Source organism: Eulemur rufifrons, chromosome 1 (assembly GCF_041146395.1).
Source record: "Eulemur rufifrons isolate Redbay chromosome 1, OSU_ERuf_1, whole genome shotgun sequence".
Taxonomy (NCBI): Eukaryota; Metazoa; Chordata; class Mammalia; order Primates; family Lemuridae; genus Eulemur; species Eulemur rufifrons.
In genome coordinates this window covers 58,868,830-58,891,379 of record NC_090983.1, presented here as the reverse complement: position 1 = coordinate 58,891,379, position 22,550 = coordinate 58,868,830, and the positions used below count along the sequence as shown (strand labels likewise).

The window sequence follows — 22,550 nt, the reverse complement described above, 5'->3', positions numbered from 1 at the left end:
TTCAAACCGCCATGTCTGTACAAACCAGTCTTCCCTGTAATCTGTCTAATTCTAGTTTAACTGACATAACTTTGTGGGTTGAAGTTACGAGCCAGAAATTATATAGCAAACCTGGATTTCTACATTGAGGCACAAACCCCAAAAGCTGGCACTCCTAAATAGGGTGTCTTGAAAATGACTCAGACACCTCAGTGTATCTTTGATGAAAGGAATTTTGATATTGCAGGACAACCTGGAACCATCAGTGTTCCCGATACAGAAGGGCTCCCTGAACCTCCTGAGGCAGAAATGGGAATCCAGTGATTACCAGAGAAGTGAGTGTTGTTCGGGGACCAGTCGCAGAACGCTTCTCCAGGCTCGGGGAAGCAAATTGCTTGAGCCTGAAGGAGAAGCAGCATCAGCACCCGAACCTCCAGATCCCCTGAGTCGGCCTTGCAGTACAGGGAAAGAGATGAGCTCAAAGCCTGAAGAGAAGTGTCCTGAGGAAAAGAGCGACACCTCCAGGGAATACGGCCCACCTGAAGTGCTGAAGGAGGATTCCCTGAGTGGTCGACGCAGGATTGAACGCTTCTCCATCGCCCTTGATGAGCTGAGGAGTGTGTTTGAGGCTCCTAAGAGTAGAAACAGATCAGCTGGACTAGCTGAGTATGGCGGGAAGGTAAGGAGCCATTGATTGAGAGTCTAAGTTTGCAGTTGACAAGCTAGGCAACTTGTCTAGCCTGCCACTTATTTCTAATCATGTAATTTTTTTCCCCCTCACCTATACTCTAGGCACATGTCCTAAAGCAATCACGCCATGTGGGGTGAAATGCAGCATCCTCTCATTAATTTCCTCTATGATCTGTTTCAATGTGGACTTGGTCTCTTTTCACTCCCACAAAAACAATTCTGTTATGCTCTCTTATGTTGATGTTTCTTTATGTATGTGCCTTGTTTCCGTAACTAGACTGTAAATTCCTCAGAGGCGGGGACAATTTCTAACTGCTCTTTGTACCTCAGACATCTAACAGACAGTGTTGCTTTTAGCCAGGGTTCTGTGAGGACTTATCTGTAATGATGATGAAATGGAACAAAGGAAGGCTTCGGAACCGTGGTGATGTAGGTTTTAATCCTAAAACCTGGCATTTACTTCTCTAGCTGAATGATAACCTTGAAAATACAATTGTCTTAATCAGCTACTTTACAGGGATCTTATGAAGATTATAGATAATATATTTAAACCACTAAGTGTAGAGTCTGGAATATTTTGTGGTAGATGATGATCATGCTTCAGTGATTATGGTGTACTATAACATCGCATATAAAAATGTCTATTAGCTAAAGAGGACATTTAATCAAATTCAGGAAACAGGATTAGCAACATTATTAACTAGGATCATATTTATACTTCTGTTGTCAATTAAAAGCAACTACTGTTTCAACTGGAATTACTTGAATTTATGATACTCATTAGGGCCCCTACATAAGAGAGATTATAGTTGAATTGTATAAAGAATGAATAAATGATCTGAAGTTTTCCATTGGGAAGCAAACCTAATGCTTTATTATTTTTTTCACCTAATGACAGTTTTCAGGAAGATACACAGTCCTACTCTTGTTAAATGGATAATTAGCCTTCATGGAAGACATCACAGAATTATAAAATTTTAAAAAATTATTTTGCTAATACTTGTTCCCATTTTTTCTATTGGGACAGATACAGTAGTTAGTCTACACTTCTTGAACATCAAGTGACTCTAATTGGTTTAATGAGAATAAGGGATATGAAGTTATATTTAGGAGCTTATGTTGAGAATAGAGAATCTCTCAAAAAATGCCACTACTTGCTGATTCCTGATTGAAGGCTTTTTTTCCCTCTTTTTTATTCCACAGGTATAATCTTTTTTGTTTGTACTTTTATATCTTTCAGTTGGATAGTTTATACTCAGCATGAATATTTACAATGTCATTTATTTTTTATTTTTATTAATTAAAAAAAGTAAAGTCACAGAAAATAGTTTCCATTCAATCTCTGTTGACTTTAGTGTAACCATTGTGAACATTTACCCAAGATAATTGACAAAAAAAATAGACAAAGGTAGAAAAAGGCATCCATATAAATTATATAATATAACCTATTCTCATCTGGATGAGATGCAGCTGCTTAAATGCAATAGTAAGAAAATAAAGCATTAATGAGAGTTTCTAGTTTAAATGTGAGATTACTACTATTCAGCATGGCCTCCAAAAATGTTTACATCCTAATCCCCAGAATGTATAAGTATGTTATCTGAAATGTCCAAAGGAACATTGCAAAGATTATTAGGTTAAGAATCTTGACATGCAAAGACTTTCCTGAATTATCCCAGATAAAAACTGGGTCTACATAAGAGGGGTGCAGGAATGTCAGAGTGAGAGTGAGTCAAAGGAGCTATGATGGCCAAAACAGAGGCTGGAATGAGGCTGGGCATGACCCAAGGAGTGTGGCAGCACCTGGAAGAAGAGGCAAGGAAACCGTCTCCCCAGTGGCCTGCATAAGGAACACAGCCCTGCAGATACCTGCAGGTTGCCCAGAAACACTCATCTCAGAATCTACCCTCCAGAACAGTAAGATAATAAATGTGTTGTTTTAAACAAATATGTTCATGGCAATTTGTTACAGCAGCAATAGGAAACTAATACAGTTACATTGTAGGCTCTCTGAATATTGTTCAAAGATGTTAAATTGTTAAAAAATGGTTGGGTGATATATGATTGCGTAGTTTTCCTCTGTTCGTCCCTGGTGTATACATACCCATATTTGAAAATCCTGTCTTTGACTTTTTTTCTATTTGTAGTTGATGATATGAACGCTTGTAATCTTATGTAATCAAAGAACATTAATAAATCTTAATATGTCTTAGTTTTAGATGATCTGTATTGATAGTCACCTAAAAGGGTGAATTTACCAGATGTTTTTAAAAAAAAATAAAGAAGAAGAAAGAAAGGAAGGAATACTAGAAAGGAACATATAAACACAAAATGCATATGGGATGTATTTGCTTCGATCCATATTTTCTTCTGTGGATTATATAGATTATGTGGAATATAAATACAATTTTTTTAATTCTGGCTACCCTGTTCTGAATGGAAGCAGTGTTTAGAGTAATTTGGAGCAGAACAGGAAGGTATAAGCTCCTTCTTTGAAGCTCCCAGTTGCTGTCCACAGGACTGGAAGAGGGAGGCCACTAACAGGTCTCCCTAAAGGATCCCTTCAGCCTTCAGTATGTTCCCACTGTTAATAAGGGGTTTCATGACTCAATTAAATAATTAATCTGGCCTTTATTCCATTCATGTATTTTTTACTTTAAATGGTAAACAATCTTATTGTCACAGTACATTACTTAAGGACTTCCTGTGCTTTCAATACATATTTATAATCCTTCCCCAAAATCCCACTCACATGTAATCAGCTTGTGTTTATGCCCTTCTCAACAGAGACTGTTTCTATCATTTACACAGGCCCCAGGCTTTAGGAAAAGACAATTCAAACATGAGCTGAACTTGATCAAAAATAGGAAGTGCCATCACCAAATGTGCTACCTCAGAATGCATTGATTTGATCTATTGCATGATTGGGCCTTGGAGATAATCATGAAGGCACAAAGCTAAGGGACTATGAACCTACATATGTATCAATGATTAAACAGGGTATAAATACTTAAAGGTGCTATAGTTTCCAGCATATGTTCGTCTCATTCACTCCAATAATAAGAGCTTCTGGTTTTTCATTTAATGACCAATCTGTATCTACTTTTAGTTCTGCATAAAATCAGGCATTCTAAAGCACAGGTGAATCATGGCTTACAGTTTGTCTTCCACTACAAAATCACTTCATTAGATGTCTGAATTTATCTTTGCTCCTTAAGCCCAGGCATATGGGGACCCAGGGATTAATTTATCTCCAATCTCAGTGCGCCAAGCAGCACTCCTTCTCAGGCAGTTACCTCTGTCAGAGCCTTCTGACACTCCATCCCCCACCCTCCCCTCTCATCAGAGTTTCTGAGATAATTTCTGTCAAGCATGATCTATTTTGCGAAAGTGTTTAACAGCACAGAGGTTTTTAAAATCTTGAAAATGATTACAGAAAAACCTGTCCACTAAACTCTCAAAAATACAGAGAAGAAATTAAAATAAAGAGTGATATCAGTATAGAGAAAAATTAAAAAATATATTCTTTCCATGGGAAGAGCTTTAGATCTTTGAAGCAATAAAATATTTTTCCTTTGCCTGACAAAATGGGCAGAATAGCTTTTTATAGAGATGAAGTGATAGTTTAATGAAAAAGATCACTACTTTTTTGTTTGTTAGAGAATATGTTATATGGAATAATAAACTTCACTGCAGCATCACATATAAGAGCAAAATATTTGGTGACAAAGGGTCAGTTGGAAACCTTGGCTCAGAAACTTATTCATTGTATAAACTTGAATGAGTTATTTCAACTCATTAATCCTAGTTTTCATATCCAAAAAAATAGGAGTATTGATACACCACAGAACTTTTGTGGAGACAAAATGATATAACACTTGAATGAGAGAAGGCATTTAAGAAGAAGCACCTAATGAAATTTTAGAAGTAGCACCAAATGAATATTTCTTATATTTTCTCTTCTCTCACTATGTGTCCTTGGGGAAAAATATTTAATCTCAATAGATTTCTGTTTTATCATATATAAAGGAAGAGGCTTACACTTTATGGTTTCTAAAAGTGGAAAGGTGCTTTGGGCAAAGAAAGTTGCATTTCACATCTGACAACACCTTATTCTTGCAGCCGACAAAGGTCCCACTGAGAAGAGCTCTCGCTGAATAGTCAGTAAAGCACATGCTGAGGAAGATTTCCAATATGAATTATTAATACAATCCCATTTTGAGATGATGAGACAAAGAACTGCAATTTGTTAAATTATAGTTTTCAACACTTTATTAAAACCTTAGACAAAGATATGCCTGCTACTTTCATTATCTTTTACAATTAGTAGAAAAAGTCACTGGCATTCAGCTACTCAAAATTCAAAATCCAACAGAGGTGAGACATGGTTTAAAAGTAGTTTTTATATTTAATATTTATCCACGCATGCACCACACATGTACAAACACACATACAAATACAAAGAACAAATTAAACTTAGACCTCAAGGATACCACGAGAATGGCCATAAAGATCTTTTATTTTATGCAGGCTTTTCCTTGTGGTATAATTTGTTTTTTAAGATAATGTTAATGTTCTTTGGTTGTTCTTTTCCCCATTCATATGTTTGTTATTTTACTGCTGCCTGTCCAGTGTTTTATTTTAGTTGGAATAAAATAGCTGGCAAAATTCTCAACTGAACGTATTTGCATGGCCTTTAAGACTTTCTGAGGGAACAGCCATCTTGTCCCATTTGTGTGTCAGAGTGATATATACAGTCACAATATGACATCATTAAAGAATGTAGTGTCAGTACCCACAGAAAGATGTTAAGTGATATTGACTCAGCTTCAACTGAGAAAACTGCTGTCAGTTCATGGATTGGCATTCTTTGACATTTCACTCGGTAGCCTTGTGAAGGTTTTCACCCTTGAGTTATAAGAATATTGATACTAGCTCTGAGGCCTCTGTTGGGAGCCCGAGTCTGTTACACATACTAACTTCTCTAGATGTTTATCCAGCAATTGTACTCACTGACTGCAGTAATTTAACAAGTACCATGCATGACTATTTTTTCCCTTCCCTGCTTCCTATTACTAATTCTCATACTCTGTCAGGTCCTTTTAGAGAATCTTTTCACTACAAGAATAAACTAAACAGAGAAGTAAATAAAATATTGCTTTTAGAAGAATTATTAAAAAGGGAGAATTTTGGTCCTTAATCGGGGCTGTTGACTCCACCAAGGGCTATGGAGATAGATGACATTCCTAAGAGTCTTCAAATCCAATCATGGAAAATCCACCATCAATCCCAAGGCCATCCTGAAAAAGCCAACAGAGGAACTCCTTCCACAACATCCCTGGGAGATAAGCTTCCATTTACTGTGGAAAACCTGGAAGAAATTACCTTAACTAAATGATCAACGTTATATCACCAGTAGTAAGACACATTGATGCATTGTACTGCCTGATATGATGCACTGTGAAGGGCAAAACATCACTCCTGTGGCACTCTTGCCAAAAATATGGGATCATGAAAAACATCAGATAAATCCATGTAGCACTCTATAAAATAAGTGAGTACTGGTCCTCAAAGATGGTAAGGCCACACATATCAGCATGATTAAGAAACTGCCATAGATTGGGGGAATCCTGGACCAGTAAAGAGGATATTAGTGGCAAAGCTGGTGAAAGTCGAGTAAGGTTTATTTCCTGCTTTTAAAATCATACTGTGGTTAAATAAGATGTTCAGATTAGGGAACATTTCTTGCTTCTGTTTAGGGCCAGCTCCTCTGATGGTCGAATTTAACTCCATAGGCTCCTCTGTCTGGTCTCCCCTCACTGCCAAACCAACCTCATATAGAAAAATCTTCTTTAAAATAGTTGCCCCTTTTGGTTCCTCAGACTAACTCCTTTCTCTGAATTTAGTAATCCGTAATTTTTTGTCAGGGCTGAAATTCAAAATATTTAACAGGGAGTGCAGAGTAATCACTGATAATTCAGAACAGATGAGGCTGTAAATAACAGGTAGAGTCATCCTGGCAACCTCTTCCTGGAGATCAAGCAGCCTGCAGCCACCTAACTGTGCCCTTATTTTAGCACCTGCTTAGCACTCACTATATTGTGCATGGAAAGGAGATGGTTAACACATTTTCCTACTTGTAAAGATATTTCTTTATCTGTTTAATGTGTAGTGGTGAGTGAATGTAATGAGTTCCAAACACCTGAAACAAATTCAAGCTCCATTAATGTTTCTCATCTACACCAACTACCAAATATAATGATTTATGGTACTTAATAGTGTACTAACTTGTTTTATGTGAATGTAAGTCATTTATTGGATGCCATGAGACAAATTGCTCTACAGCATGGTGATGCATCGTAATGCGTGGCATTCTTTCCCCGCATTTGTGGAAACTTGTCAGGAACATACATTTAAATTAATCAAAATGTTCTGATTTCAGTGTTGAATAGTTGTCAGAGTTTTTGGTTATTAATGATAAAGATGATAAAAAATTCCCATTTATGACCATAATGATTTTATGATTTAAAATCTAGTCTCTTTACCACTTCATCTTTATTTCTGAATGTTAGCAAAAATTTTTTCCTTGTATCTTGAAGAATATTAGTTTGAAATTCTCATAAGAAATAAAGTTCAAGCTATGGGAAAAGAAAAAAAAAAAACAAGAGCAAAACCAGAAGCTCCGCAGAGAAATTTTCTTTCTCTTTAACACAGACACACACAAACACACACACCCCTTTTAAAATTTCATGTTTAAAGGTAAAATTGAGAGATTGCAGGCCATATGTGCCAATGTCTCTAAAAATACTTATTTATCCAGGACCAACAATTGTGTTTCCACAGACAAATGTTTCAAGTATGCCCTTTGGTTTATAGCCTTAGTCTTTTTTGCAGAGCCTATAAATTTTTGAGTTTATCCTTGAATGCCTTGCCTCATGCTGACATTGGTCTACCCCCAGACCACTAGAGGAAGAGGCTTCATGCTGTTGCTAATGGCTAGCAAGGAGCAGTGATGGAGCACTGAGTGTCCACCGGGCATTGTGCTGAAAAGCTTTGTGGACTTTGCCCTCATTTAATAGTCACAGTCATTTTAGGAGGCAAGAACTGGCATCATTGTCATAGCTTATATCAGTCTACATCTTTATGTCTCTACTTCATCCTAATGCTTCAGGTGGACTGTGCCAGATGTGCTCTTTTTTATTTTGCCCCTGAATGCCAAGAAACACTATATTCTTGAAAAACTCGTCAAGCAACAATGGCAAGGGATGGAGGAGGCAATTTTGTTGTCATGAAAGTTAACAGTGTTGTTGGGACAAATGTAAACCTGTGTAGGGCCCAAAAGAAGATTCTTCAGCTTGCTTAGTTAGATTTTCTTATTTAACAAATATTTTAATCTATTTTTTTCAAGCTTTTAACTCCATACAGACACCTGCCCAGTGGTCACCTTGGGCATTTTTAGGCCTTAGACAGGTTATTTGGTTTCCTCAAATTATCATGTCATGATACTAATCCAGAGTTTGATATCCCTCCTTTTCTAAAGTTAATTGATTTTATTTTTAGAGCAGTTTTAGGTTTATACTAAGAAAAATTGAGTGGAAAGTACAGAGTTCTTATATGTCTTCTTCCCCCAGATCCCAGTTTCTATTATTAATAACATCTTGCAGTAGTATGGTACATTTTTTACATAGATGAGCCATCATTGATATATTATTTAAGGCCCATAGTTTACATTAGGATTCACTCTTGGTGTTGCACATTCTATGAGTTTTGACAAATGCACAATGACATGTATCTAATGTACAGTATCATCCAGAGTAGTTTACCTTAAAAATCTCAGTGCTTCACCTATTCATCTCTCCCTTCCCTTGAGCTCCTGGAAACCACTGATCTTTTTATTGTCTTTATAATTTTGCCTTTTTCAGCATGTCATACAGTTGGAATCATACAGTTTGTACCCTTTCCAGATTGGCTTTTTTCACTAGAAATTTGTATGTCTTTCTGTTGGTTGATAGTTCATTTCTTTTTATTGATGAATACTATTCCACTGTATGAATATACCATATATGGTGTATCAATTCACCTATTGAAGGACTTCTTGGTTGCTTCTAAGTTTTTTCAGTTGTGAATAAGTCTGCTATAAACATTTGCATGCAGGATTTTGTATGGACATAAGTTTTTGACTTATTTCAGCATATAGCAAGCAGTGTGAATGTAGGATTATATGGTAAGAGTATGTTTGTAAGAAACTGTCAGACTGTTGTCCAAAGTAGTTGTACTATTTTTCATTCCCAACAAATCAGAGTTCCTGTAGCTCTACCTCCTTGCCAGCATTTGGTGTTCTCAGCATTTCAACTCCAATTTCAAATTATTATTTAAGTATGGATTACTTATACCTCATCTATATGGCAACCATGTGTCCTGCTTTGCTGAGAATAGTCCTGGTCTGCATATGTTGTTCCATTGTAATTATTAATGATATCCCTTCCACTCTCAAAAGTGTCTCTGTTGGGTGATAAATTATTTTGTTACCCTGCTTGAATATCCACCAGAATTATAAGGCAGAAATCACATTGATTTCTTCTCTTTTCTCCATGGTTTTAAACTGAGTGCTAAGCATAGGATATGTGATGATATGTGATCGTTAAGAATGTTGGGAATGGATGGATGGAAGATTCTTGTCAAAATGATTTCTTTCCTTTCAGTCTACTCTCCAGGTCATGTGCATTAGCATCGCATCCTTTGCACTGCGCTTCAGGGTCACCAATTTTTTTTTTTTTTATTTCAGCATATTATGGTTTAGGTTACCTATATTGCCTTTGATCCATCTGGGTCAGAGCTTCAAGCATGTCCATCCCCCAGACAGTGCACACCATGGCCATTATGTGTGACTATACCCATCCCCTCCCCCGTCCCCACTTGCCGGACACCCAGTGAATGTTACTACTATATGTGCACTTAAATGTTGATCAGTTAATACCAATTTGGTGGTGAGTACATGTGGTGCTTGCTTTTCCATTCTTGTGATTTATCATTTAGTAGAATGAGCTCCAGCTTTATCCAGGATAGTACAAGAGGTGCTAGATCACCATTGTTTTTTGTGGCTGAGTAGACCTCCGTGGTATACATACACTACATTTTATTAATCCACTCCTGTATTTATGGGCACTTGGGTTGTTTCCACATCTTTGCAATTGTGAATTGTACTGCTATAAACATTCTCGTGCAGATGTCTTTTTTATAGAATGTCTTTTTTCCTTTGGGTAGATGCCCAGTAATGGGATTGCTGGATCAAATGGTAGTTCTACTTTTAGCTCTTTGAGGCATCTCCATATTAATTTGCTCAGAGGTTGCACTAGTTTGCAGTCCCACCAACAGTGTATGAGTGTTCCTGTCTCTCCACATCCATGCCAAAATTTATTGTTTTGAGCTTTTTGATAAAAGCCATTCTCACAGGAGTTAAGTGATATCTCATTGTGGTTTTGATTTGCATTTCCCTGATGATTAGAGATGTTGAGCATTTTTTCATATGTTTTTTTGTCCCTTAGTCTGTCTTCTTTTGAAAAGTTTCTGTTCATGCCCTTTGCCCACTTTTTAATGGGATTGTTTGATTTTTTCTTACTGATTTTCTTGAGTTCTATATAGATTCTAGTTATCAGCCCTTTATTGGATAGGTAACGTGAATATTTTCTCCCATTCTGTAAGTTGTCTGTTTGCTCTTGCGATAGTTTCCTTGGCTGTGCAGAAGCTTTTTAATTTGATCAGGTCCCATTTATTTATTTTGTTGTTGCTGTGATTATCTTTGGGGTCTTCTTCATAAATTCTTTCCCTAGGCCAATGCCTATAGGAGTTTTTCCAACATTTTCTTCTAGAATTCTTATAGTTTCATGCCTTAGGTTTAAGTCTGTTATCCATCATGAGTTGATTTTTGTGAGAGAGAGCCCACATTGCCTATAGTTGGAGTCCTTTGGCTCATTTGACAGCAGGTGTTTGATAACCTGATGGTTTTCCCTTGCATATGGTCAGTACAGGCTAAGCAATCTTTTCAGTGGTTGTGTGCCAGCTTCTCCAGGTTGCATATTTTGTCTTGGCACCCTGTATGCCTTATAGATGACATAGGAGAAATTGTGTAAGAAACAGACATGAAGGAGTCAATGCTCCTTTTATTGACTTTTTAAAAAGTCTGAAATCAGACATTACTTTGCTATCAAGCTATGTCTTCCAGCCTCCTGAAGGACAAACTGCTTTCTTGATTCATATTTGCTTCACATTCCCCAGTGTGTTATTAGTCTGTGCCCTGAATATACAGCTAGTTTCAGAAGCAGCTTTCATCCCTGTGTTGCATAGACTCTCTTGGTAGAGTCTACCTCATGAACTGCAAACCTGCATTCAACCCACAAGCCACTGCCAGCTCAAGAAGCTACTCTCTATATTGTACTGTGACTTCTTATTGTTTGACCTATTTTTCCTACTCTAGAAAATATGTAATAATTATTGCCCACTCCTCTTAAATTATGAAATGTTTTGGCCATAGATAAAAGTATGAAATATGCATCTTTTTGCAGCATCAAAAGTGCTGCATCAAAAGTGCAGTGATTAGCATACAGATACTCTCAGGTATTGAGGTTCTTTAAGTATGTGCCACTTAGGAAGTCGAAACATTTTTTTTAGGCTAGCAAAAAGCTTGTGCTAATATCCAAATTCCTTTTTTGCATAATAGTTGAAGCTTCCTATACAAAGTAGGAGAAAGTAAATTCAGCAGATACAAGATTCAGAATAAATAATAAATATATACTGGCACATACATATACACATACATATACAGACAAAAAATTGAAATTAAGCAAGCTAGAAACCTAGTTATTTCCTTTTTTCTTTCTTTCTTTTTTTGGAAGAAAGGTAACTAGGGTTATAGCACATAGCACATTGCACTAAGTAAAATTGTTTCTAGTACTCAAATTACAACTTTCATAGGTATAGTTATACTGAATCATCATATTTTCTTTCTTATTCTTAACCAGTGAATAAAATAAGGTTTTGGTCCTCAAAGGTATTCAGCATCTGAATTACTTTGCTGCTAAAATTTAAAAAAGTAAGCAACATTACTATCATTTCAAAAGAGTGAGAGTACAGAAATAAAGGAAGACTGAACTGCTAAGAAGCACAGATCCTATTTTCCTGTGATGTCATTAATATCTGCTTAAGATTGGTAGCCATAAATGCTGTGTAAGCAAAAATAAATCTATATTACATGGCTTTTAATGTTTTAAAGGTAAAAGTAACTGTAAAGTTACAATTTGTTTATTAGAAACACCTTCTCTGTAGCAACCTGTTTGCTTCTTGCTGGAGTTATTTGGCAAATTGCTCAAAGGAGCCTCATCCGAATATATATAATGAGATCTTTTCCATTCATTATTCTCTACTGAAAGATTCTTTACAAAATGTAGAAATTAAAAACTATAAATTCTTCCAAAGAAATCATTCCAGTTCCAATGTGAATATTACTAATAAGCCCTCTTCAGTATGAGAAGATATTGACTAGAATTTTTTTTTATTTCAAAATATTAAAGGGGTTCAAATGTTTTTGTTACATGGGTAGCTTTTATAATGTTTAAGTCAGGGCTGTTAGTGTGCCTATCACCTGGATAGTGTTCACTGTACCTGTTAGGTAGATTTTTATCCCTGCCTTCCTACCCCATCTCCCTTTCTTGATTTCCAATGATTTTTACTTCTCTCTGTGCCCGTGTGTGCTATTCAATTAGTTCCAACTTATTAGGGAATACATGTGGCATTTTTTTTTCCATTCCTGAGATATTTCACTTAGGATTATGGTCTCCAGTTCTGTCCATCTTTCTGCAAAGGACATTGATACATTTCTTTTTAAGTCTGAGCAGTACTCCATGGTATATATATACCACATATTGTTAATCTACTATTGAAACGATGGGCACTTAGGTTGATTCCATATCTTGTGATTGTGAATTGTGCTTCAATAAACATTTGGGTGAAGGGGTCCTTTTGATAAAATGACTTCTTTTTCCTTTGAGGAGATTCACAGTAGTGGGATTGCTAGGACAAATGGTAAGGCTATATTTATTTCTTTGAGGAATGTTCATACTGTTTTCTACAGAGGGTGTACTAATTTGCAGTCCCACCGAAAGTGTGTAAGTGTTCCTTTGTGTATGCATCCATGCCAGCATCTATTGTTTATAGACTTTTTAATAGCCATTCCGACAGGGGAGGATGATATCTTATTGTGGTTTTAATTTGCATTTCCCTGATAATTAGTGATATTGAGCATTTTTTCATAAGTTTGTTGGCCATCTGTCTGTCTTCTTTTGAAAAATTTCTATTCATGTTTTTGCCCAACTTTTAGTGGGGTTGTTTACTTCTTGCTGATTTGTTTGAGTTCTTTATAAATTCTGGATATTAACCCTTTATCAGATGCATAGCTTGTGAATATTTTTTCCCATTCTGTAGGTTGTCTATTTACTCTGTTGATTATTTCCTATGCTGTGCAGAAGCTTTTTGATATAATCACATCCCGCTTATTTATTTATTTATTTTTGTTGTTGCTATCATTGCCTTTGGGGAATTAGTCATAAATTGTTTGCTTAGACTGATTTTGGTGTGGTTTGCCTTGAGGACAGAGCCTTGGCCCGGACACAGTGGGAGCCTCAGAGCCAGAGCTGCAGCCTGGAGGCAGGGCAAGAGCTACCTGGGCAGGGCTGTGGGGTCAGACCACAGCAGAAACCCCAGAGATTGAGCCACACCAGCAGGGGATGGCTCTGGCAGCTGGGAACCCTGGAGGCAGAGCTGCATGGGCAGGGAGCTGATCCCGCAAGCACTGAGACCATGGATGCCAAATGGCAAGGCTTCTCAGGTGGTGTGGGTGGCCACTGAGACACCCCCTCTGCTCATATCTTGCTTTGGGTAGGAGGGGCACTGGGCACCGGCACCTAGTCACAGTGCACGGCACAGGGGAGCATCCGCTCTGCCTGCTCCTTCCCTGGCCCAGTGGGGGCTGTACGAAGGCTGCTGCTGAAAAGCTAAACCCCATCCACACCTGGTGCCCTGTACCTGTGAGCTCAGAATGGCATTAGTTGCAGAAACCTAGGATCAGTAGCCTCTAAATCCCTGCTGCACCCATTTCCCAGTGCAGTCTCTGAACAGACCACAAGCAGCTTCCCGATCAATTCAGAGGTCTGTGGTGGTGGGAGGGTAGGAAGATCTCACAGTTTGGCCCATAGTGCCCATGGGATATGAGTGGTGTCCCAGGGCTCTCTCCTCCTGCCACTCCCCACGTGTAGTTGCTTTCTCAATGTTCCCCTGCATCTTGCCAAATGAATAGCCCCATCACCTTCTTCTTCACTCTGAATGTCCCCCATCACTTCTCTGGAGTTTTACAATATTCTTTCCAAGAAGAGCCATCTATAGGTAGGCACTGCCCGCGACTCTTGATCCTCTCCTAAAGAACAGTGCGCATGGGCTGCTTCTAGTCCACCACCATCTCTCCCATTCGATGATACTGACTTTTAACAAGCAAATTTATTTTCAAAATAGATAACCATTAAAAACAAGAGACAATCCAGTTTCCATAAAGATATGGCCATTAAAGTGACTGAGGTAGAATGATAAGATCTTAAAGGAGAAAACTGCCCGCAGATATGATGGAATCAAACTCCCTCCCAAGTTTGGAATCCATGTTATGTCTCAGACAAAGTGTAGTCCAACTTCCCCTTAAATACTTGCAGTGTCAAGAAGTTCATGCTTTTGTAAAGCAGTTCTTTCCTGCTGTCAGATTGCTCTCTTTCATTGAAGGTTAATCTTCATGCTGAGTAAAATGTGTCTCTTGGGAGCATCCACATTTTCAGTAAAGTTTTGGCCTTTAAAGTAAGACAGAATATTCTACATTTGTCACTGTGGAAAATGACAGAATATGTCTAACCTTGAGGGCTCAGGACACAGCTTAGCAGTAGGAGGTGAGGTTGGAGTACTCTTAAGTGACTTAGGAAGAGTCAGGGCCAAACTTATGCATGACAAGGACATGATATGGCTCAGCAGGTTCAGACTAAGGAAAGACAGATATGCCCTGAAAATTAAAAAAAAAAAAAAAAAAAAGTTGGATGCTAATTAAAGAGTCTGTACTGGATAGATCAGCCAATATATTTGAGTATCTTCCTTTGAAGATGTTTCAAAAATGTTTCTTTGTATATGGACATATCAGAAATACATTAATAGACCCACTTGGGAGTTCTAATAACTATGACAGAGACAGATGTCATTGTGTGTTTTTTGTCCAAGTATTGTAATAAATACTTGAGTTAGGCAGGCTGAGGATTTGACACCTGTGAGTTCCATTGAGCACGTTGTACTCTTTCTTGAATGCAGTTCATACTCTTCAGAATCGTTGGCACCCTGTGGTGCTGAGGTGATATGTCCCTTTTGAGGTTTTGCCTTTTCTGACTAGATTTCAAACCAAGGACTTGTAGAAGCTTTATTTGCATAGACAGATAACATATCATTTTTATATTTTATTACTGCTAATATTTTTTGAAAAATTTTTAAATTGTGACTCATAACAAATGTAGGTATACTAATTCCTTTCTTTCTTTGGACTGATTTTACTTGCACACAGCCTCTTCCTCCCATGACAATTATCTCTTCTGTCATTGCCAGCAGGTTAAGGATTAAGGTTGAATGAGAAGAGGCTTCCTAAGTGCTTCTGTCTCTAGAACCATATTTTGTAGAATGTCAAATAGCAGAACATAGCATTTCCTCCAACCTAGTCTAATCAGCCCATGCACACCCAAATCTGTCTCTCAGCACTCAGCTCTATGACATGTTGGGCCCCATAGCACTCTTCGATCTTAATTGTGATTTATGATGCCAAGTTTAAGAGTAATGGGAGAATAAGGATGCTGTTAGGTTTAAATGAACCATTTAAACTCTGAAATTATTGAGGGTTCCATAGAACTAACATTTAAATGTTAATTTCTTTTATCCTTAATGCAAAAGCAAGAAAAGAGTTAGTAATTTGTCTTTTAATCAGAAAAATGAATCTATTTTATAATATTAAGAATTGCCACTGTTTTCAGAGAATGTCAGCTTTTCTCTCCTCTTTCCTAATCCCAATACCTTATGCTAGGCCTGCCCTACCAAGAAGTGTCTTTTTCTACATTAAAAGTATTACAGGCTATACTTTCATATATAATAGGTAGCTGCTATATTTATCAAAAATCTTGTCAACGCTGCAGTTAGATAGCTGTCAGCCCACATTCAGTATTGTTCTGTGAATCATCTTAAGGAGGTCTTAACATTAGGCATTTAATACTTAGTATAAAAATCTTATAAAGTTTTCATTGAGCCACTTAATTCAGTTTCAAAGTTTGCATTTCACTTTGTCACATCACAAATTCTTCAAGCCCCTATAATTACTGAATGAGTGATGCATTCAAGATAATTATATTTATCGTTGTTAGGTATATTCTGGGAATTGTGATCAAAAAGGACACCGGATTTATATTGCTCTTTAGTTTATAGCATAATTTTAAGTTCTCATCTGTTGTGATTTAATAGATACTTCAAGCAACATAATCATCTCAAGTCACTTGCTGCAACCAGCTATCTTTAAATAAATGCATATTCTAATATCATACTGAAAATATTTGTATATATGGCTGATTCCCCATCATTGTTCTCGTGGGGAAGGACTATGTCAAAATTTATCCTGATGTCTGTCCCCACTGCCAATCAAGGTATTAGGCATAGTGCAAATATTAAATCAATGTTTGTTGTATAAGTAAATCCATTCTGTACCAATCCTTTGCCTTGACAATTACATATATAGGATTTGAAGGACTATCACCGAGTTTATTTGGTTTTCCAAAATATTCTTTCTCATTCTTTTTATGTTTGAAGTTATATATTAATATTTATTGATTCCACATTGATACAACTGTTCTCAAATTTCTTTGTACAATGTTTTCCTGTCCTCCTAATTCTCCTCCATTACTGTAACAGCTGTAACAATCCTTCATTATTGAAATCTGGCCTGAACAAAAATCTAGACCTCCATTTCCACCAAAACTGTAGAGCTATCAGTCTTGATTTAAAGCAATGTCCACTCCAATCTGCTGCCACCTATCATTTTATCATTGCTATTAAAAAGAATCCTTAAGAACTCATGTGTATTTTCTTGTGGGGTTCAAAGGGAACAATGGTCCCCCATAATAATCCCTGCTTTTATAACAAATGTCCAGATCAATCTGCCATACATAACAAAATGTTCTTATTCAGTGGCAATTTTTTTGTCTTCCAAGTTGACATTAACACTAGTGTCTCACTTGACAGAATTGACTCACATTTTCGGTTGGCACCATTTTACTGTTCTTGCTCTGTACAGAATTGTGTTCTGATATAAATGTTCTTGAATGTTTATTTCCCACCAATGAAATACAATCTCATTGTATAAGAACTTAGTGGACACACTATAGAACAGAGGAAACATCAGCCCTGAACAATGTTTTTCATGCTTAAAATGTAGCCCAAGAATCTACAAATAAATAAAACAGCAGCTTCCCACTGACCCAGCAGGCATAACACATCTGTCATAATATAGTCAGCAACAGCTCAAACCCCTGAGAACATTGCTTGCTTTAAATAGTCAAACTCTTGGTTATTCCTGGTAATGGGAAGCAAAGATGAACATGGCTCATTGAGTTGAGAATGTAATTTTAAAAGACTCATGCTCACCAGTAGTTTGAAATATTTTCCTATTCAATATTATTTTTCTGGGGTTATTTTCAAGTAAGAAAACTAACTAATATTTTAGTTTTTGTCTGTGTTCCCGTTCACTGGCATAGATTTTAATTGTAGGGCTTATGATGAACTATTAAAGAAATGGCCAAAGAAGAAGCAGCAGGGAAAGAGAGTGGCAATGGAAGAGTAAGATGAGTATCACTTTAGGTTTATCAGGCCATTTTCTAATTTAAATAATGGTTTTAGTTTCCTATTGCTTCTATAACAAACGACCTCAAACCTAGTAGCTTAAACAATACGAAGTTATTATCTCACAGTTCAGGGAAGTCCTACACGAAGCTCACTGGAATAAAATCAAAGTGTTGTCAGGTCTGCACTATCTGCTGGAGGCTCCGAGGGAGCTTGCTTTTCTTTCTCTTTTCCAGCCTTTAGCAGCCACTTGCATTCTTTGGCTCACAGTCCCCTTCCTCTGTCTTCAAAGCTAGCAACAACTGATTGAGTCCTTCTCACATAACATCACTCTGACCTCCACTTCTGCCACCCTCTTCCATTTTAAAGAACTTTTTAACTACATTGGGACAGCCCAGACAATCTGAAGTTAACTCCCTTATTGTAGGATCATCTGATTAGCAATGGCAATTCCATCTGCAACCTTGATTTCCCTTTGCCACATAAGCTCACATAGTCACAGTTTCCAGGGAATAGGACGTGCACATCCTTAGCAGAGGATGAGGGGGTGGTGGCTCATTCTGTCTACCACAATAATGCAATAAAGATAATGTTTCAAAATCATGGATTTGCTTTTATTTTTTCTCACATTATCTTTTCACTATGTGGCCCCAGCATTCACCTAGCTAGAAAGGAGATTAGAAGTGTTAAAAATGTTAATGAAAGGCTAAAAACATTCAAAAATGGAACTGTTGAAAACAATTTAAAAAATTTTTTTCTCTTCCTTCAGTATATCATTGTCTAAGGCTAGAAGAACTAGCTCAAGGAGCTCTCTCATATTACAGAGAAGATATTCCTTTTGCCTATGGCAGAAAAACGATGAGGTTTGAGCTATAGGATAGGTGTGTATAAAATGAGAGTAGTTAAAAAAAAAAGTTGGCCATTTCCCAGACCAAGGTGAGGCTGGAAAGAAGAAAGGAAAAAGAAAGGAAAAGATGAGATGTAAAACTGTGGAGAAAAGGTGGCATGGCAGTGACAGAGGAGTCCACAGAGAGCCTAAGTTACCTGTCATCATCCAGCAAATACCACTCTGCTCTGGAAATGTGTTGACGGGGCCAAGAATTTGGGTTACACTGTCTATGGAGATCCCAATATTAGATACTTAATACTTAGTATAAAAGGCTTATAAAGTTTTCATTGAGCCATTTAATTCAGTTCCCAAGTTTGCATTTCACTTTTGCAGATCACAAATTCTTCGATCCCTGTAATTACCGAATGACTGATGATACATCAAAGGATGTTATATTTCCAGTGTTAGCTATGCTCTGAAAATTGTGATCAAAAATCACATCAGATTTATATTGGTTTCTAGTTTATGGCATAATTTTAATTTCTCATCTATTGTGATTTGATAGGTGTTTCGAGCAGCATAATCAACTCAACTCACTTGCTGCAGCTGGCTATCTTTAAATAAATGTGTGTTCTAATGTTCGTACTGAAAGTATTTGCACATATATCTGTTTCCCCACCACTATTCTCATGGGGGAAAACTATGTCAAGATTTATCTTGGTGTCCCCAATGACTACCAGAGTAATAGACACAGGGAAACTATGCTTTGGCCTGTCAGCATGTAGCAGAGGATTCCTAGGGGAAATCACTCTTGGGACACTTTATTTTCTTAGCATAGTCCCTTAGAAATGCCACCATGCAGTGTTACAGAAAGTGGGCAAAGTTGCTCCAGTTCTCAAACACTGGAAATTGCTATAATATAAGGTCTTTGTAAATACTCTATATCGCTTATTCTCAAATATTGTTTCCCAACCAGCAGCCTGAGCATCATCTGTAACTTGTTAGAAATATAAACTTGGGGGTCCCGCCAAGTCCTAATGACCTCTGGGGGAGAACTAATCAATCTGTGTTTTCACAAGCCCTGCAGGTGATTTGGATCCATGCTAAACTTTGAGAACCACTGATCTGTAATAACCTTATAATTAGAGAGGATAAGGTATATTTTCCACTTGAATATATCTTCTTGAGACATGAGAGCTATGATCCTTAGTAATATAGTATCTTGGGTCCTTCCCTATTTATCTTGTGCCTGCAAAAATCCTGCTTACAGTCACATTGATACCTAAGTGAAGTATCTCAAGAATGGAAAAACAAACACCGCATGTACTCACTTTTGAATTGGAACTAACACATGTGCACAGACAGAAGTAAAACTCAGTGGAAATCAACCAGGGGAGTGGAGGGAGAAGAGATGGGCAAAAACCTGCCTAATGGGTACAAAGAAAACTATTTGGGTTATGGGCACACCTATAGCCCAGTTTCAAGCATTACAGAAGCAATCCGTGTAACCTAAAACATTTGTACACCCTAATATTTTGATATTAAAATAAAAGAATTCTAAAAAGCAAAGATCATCTCAGAGATTTAAATTTGGCCTTCCAAAGTACCTCTGAAGGACTCTAGTGAAAGCCTTAATTAGCCCCTGTTTGCTCTCCTTTTATGCTGATAGGTGCTCATGATTGGACATTGTAGTAGTATTAGTATTGGTGAAGTACTATTGAAGAGTATTCATGGCTGTTTATTGTTCAAAGGACCAGTGCTTTTTAGTTTTTCTTTATTATTTTATTCTATATTTGATATGATATTTTTAATCAAAATTTACCTTCACTTCTCTGTTATTTAATTTCTTATGTTGTTCTTGCTACTTTTCAGGAAAAAAAATTACTGGGACATATTTGAAGATGTCCTTGTTTCTTCTTCCCTTATTACTCTAGGTTTCTTAGTTAAGATGAATTCCTTCATTACTTATTCTAAAAATCTGAATTCACTCTTTTGATGTGGATAAAAAATTCTCAGTCCTGGCATAGCAATCTTTAAAAATATGTAGATATCTGGCCCTCACTCCAAACTAAATTAAATTAGAATGCTTAGAGGTTGAGAGACAGAGAATTATTATAATTTAACAATTCCCAAATGATGATGATATATAGCTGGGGTTCAGAATCACTGACATGAATTGTTGTCCAGATCCAAGTTCTTCAGAGTGTAGTTTCAGAGCTATTGAACTAGATTCTATTTTATTTTTTATGTGTTACCAATGGGAATTTTCTAGAACTGGATGAGACATCAGAAATCCTTATTGAGATCTAGATTACGTCTAACGTAAGGCACCTCCGCTTATTTTTAATGTGATGCATCATGGAAGCCTACAGCTTACCATGGGAATAAATGTCAGAAATCAGGGCAATCTGGTTGCAATATCAAACACACCATTTACCACCAGTCTTGAATCTGCTGAATAACTGGCCCAGATTCCCCTCCTCCCTGACTATTCTAATAAGCAACCCTTCTGAAACATGTGTTGGTGACAAAATAACTTTTCCTTTTTGCTCATCATTGCTATTATGCTACTATATCTACCACTGAGAATGGAAGTGGATTATAGACATCTGGGTTTCTTCTTATAACATATATTTCACTAGATTCATAAAAACATTATAGGTGTTCAAAATTGTTGAATATGTCTATATTGAAATTTAAGATAAAGACATTTGTATAAAGGTAATTTTGCATGCATTGTTTTGTGGTTTGGATAAATCCATTTTGAATTCAAAACACGGAAAAATAACATCTAAATATATTAATACATTCTGACTGACCCTCATGTAACCCACTGATGATATTGGTAATTCATTTTATTAATACCTTCTAAATGTCAGAGTTTCTATATCTCTAAAATGAGGAACCCAAGAAATTACAATTGAAGCTATTCTTCTTTTCTCCTGTTGCTTCTTTCTTCTCTTCCACTCCAGACTTTATGAGCAAGTTGTATTATTTCAGAATATTTTCATTGAAAAAAGAGACAAATTGGAATGAGTTGTGTGTGTTAGTACACATTTTGAGAGTAGTTAGTTGTGTTACTTTGTACTGGTTGCCTGAGTTCTGGGACCTCCATTTCCTTAGTTGTTAAGTACGTGGGATAGACAAGATGATTGCTAATTCCAGAAGCCAAAGTGGCTTTAGGCAGTAGGACACAGCTGGACACAGAAAATAATGCAACATTTCTTTGCCGGGAAGAGAAAGGCAAACCATGTCATAAACTCAGTGAAGAAAACTAAAAGTTCAGAAACCAGCTGGAGATCGACAAAGAAGATTTTGGAACCAAGAGGGAAATAGGAATAGTGTAGGTCAAACAAGATTAAATACTTATCCGAAGACAAAGCAAAGACTCTGGTACTTGGAATTGTAATGCAGTGCAATCTGGAGACAGACTTGAATTAACAAAGTTTTACCCCAGATGTGCCTCTTATTTTGAAGTGGTTAATTTACATATAGTGAAGTGTACAAATTTCAACTGAGCTCTAGCTCAGTTGTTTTTTGCATATTTATACATCTATTCATCCATTTGAGCTTCATTTGGAATAAAATTTTACCTCAAGAGCTTTCCTCATGACCCTTCCTAGTAAATAACACCCTCCTCACAGGTAATAACTATTTGAATGCCTATCACAACAGATTAGTTTTCCCTGTTCTTAAACTTTATAGAACTGGAGCCATGCAGTATATATTCTTTGGTGTCTGGCTTCTTTTTTCCCCTCAACATAATTTTTTGAGTGTTTTCTCTGTTGTTATGTATAACAATAGTTTGTATGTGTTTATTGTTGAGTAGTATGTTGTTGTATAAGTATATGACAATTTTTTTATCCACTCTCTTATTAGTGTATATTTGAATTGTTTTCACACTTTTAACTTCATTCAGTTTTTGAATAAAGCTGCTGTAAATATTTTTATACATAGATTTTGGTGGACATATGCATTTCTCTAGGACAGGAATAGAATTACTGACATGATTCCTTGCTATGGTTAGCTTTAATAGATTCATCCTAGTTCTCCAAAGTGATTGAACAAATTCACATTTTCTTCAATGGTTGAGAGTTAGAGTTAC

General features: G+C 36.8%; 1 protein-coding gene across 1 annotated transcript in view; it reads left to right on the top strand.

The window, feature by feature from the left end:
- The first annotated feature begins 250 nt into the window (after positions 1 to 250).
- XIRP2 (xin actin binding repeat containing 2) overlaps positions 251 to 22,550 on the top strand; it is a 265,641-nt gene continuing 243,341 nt past the window's right edge. Inside the window, exon 1 of the mRNA XM_069471791.1 lies at positions 251 to 658. Within this exon, the coding sequence (XP_069327892.1) occupies positions 452 to 658 (207 nt within the window). The 5' untranslated portion in view covers positions 251 to 451. The remainder of the gene's footprint in view (positions 659 to 22,550) is intronic.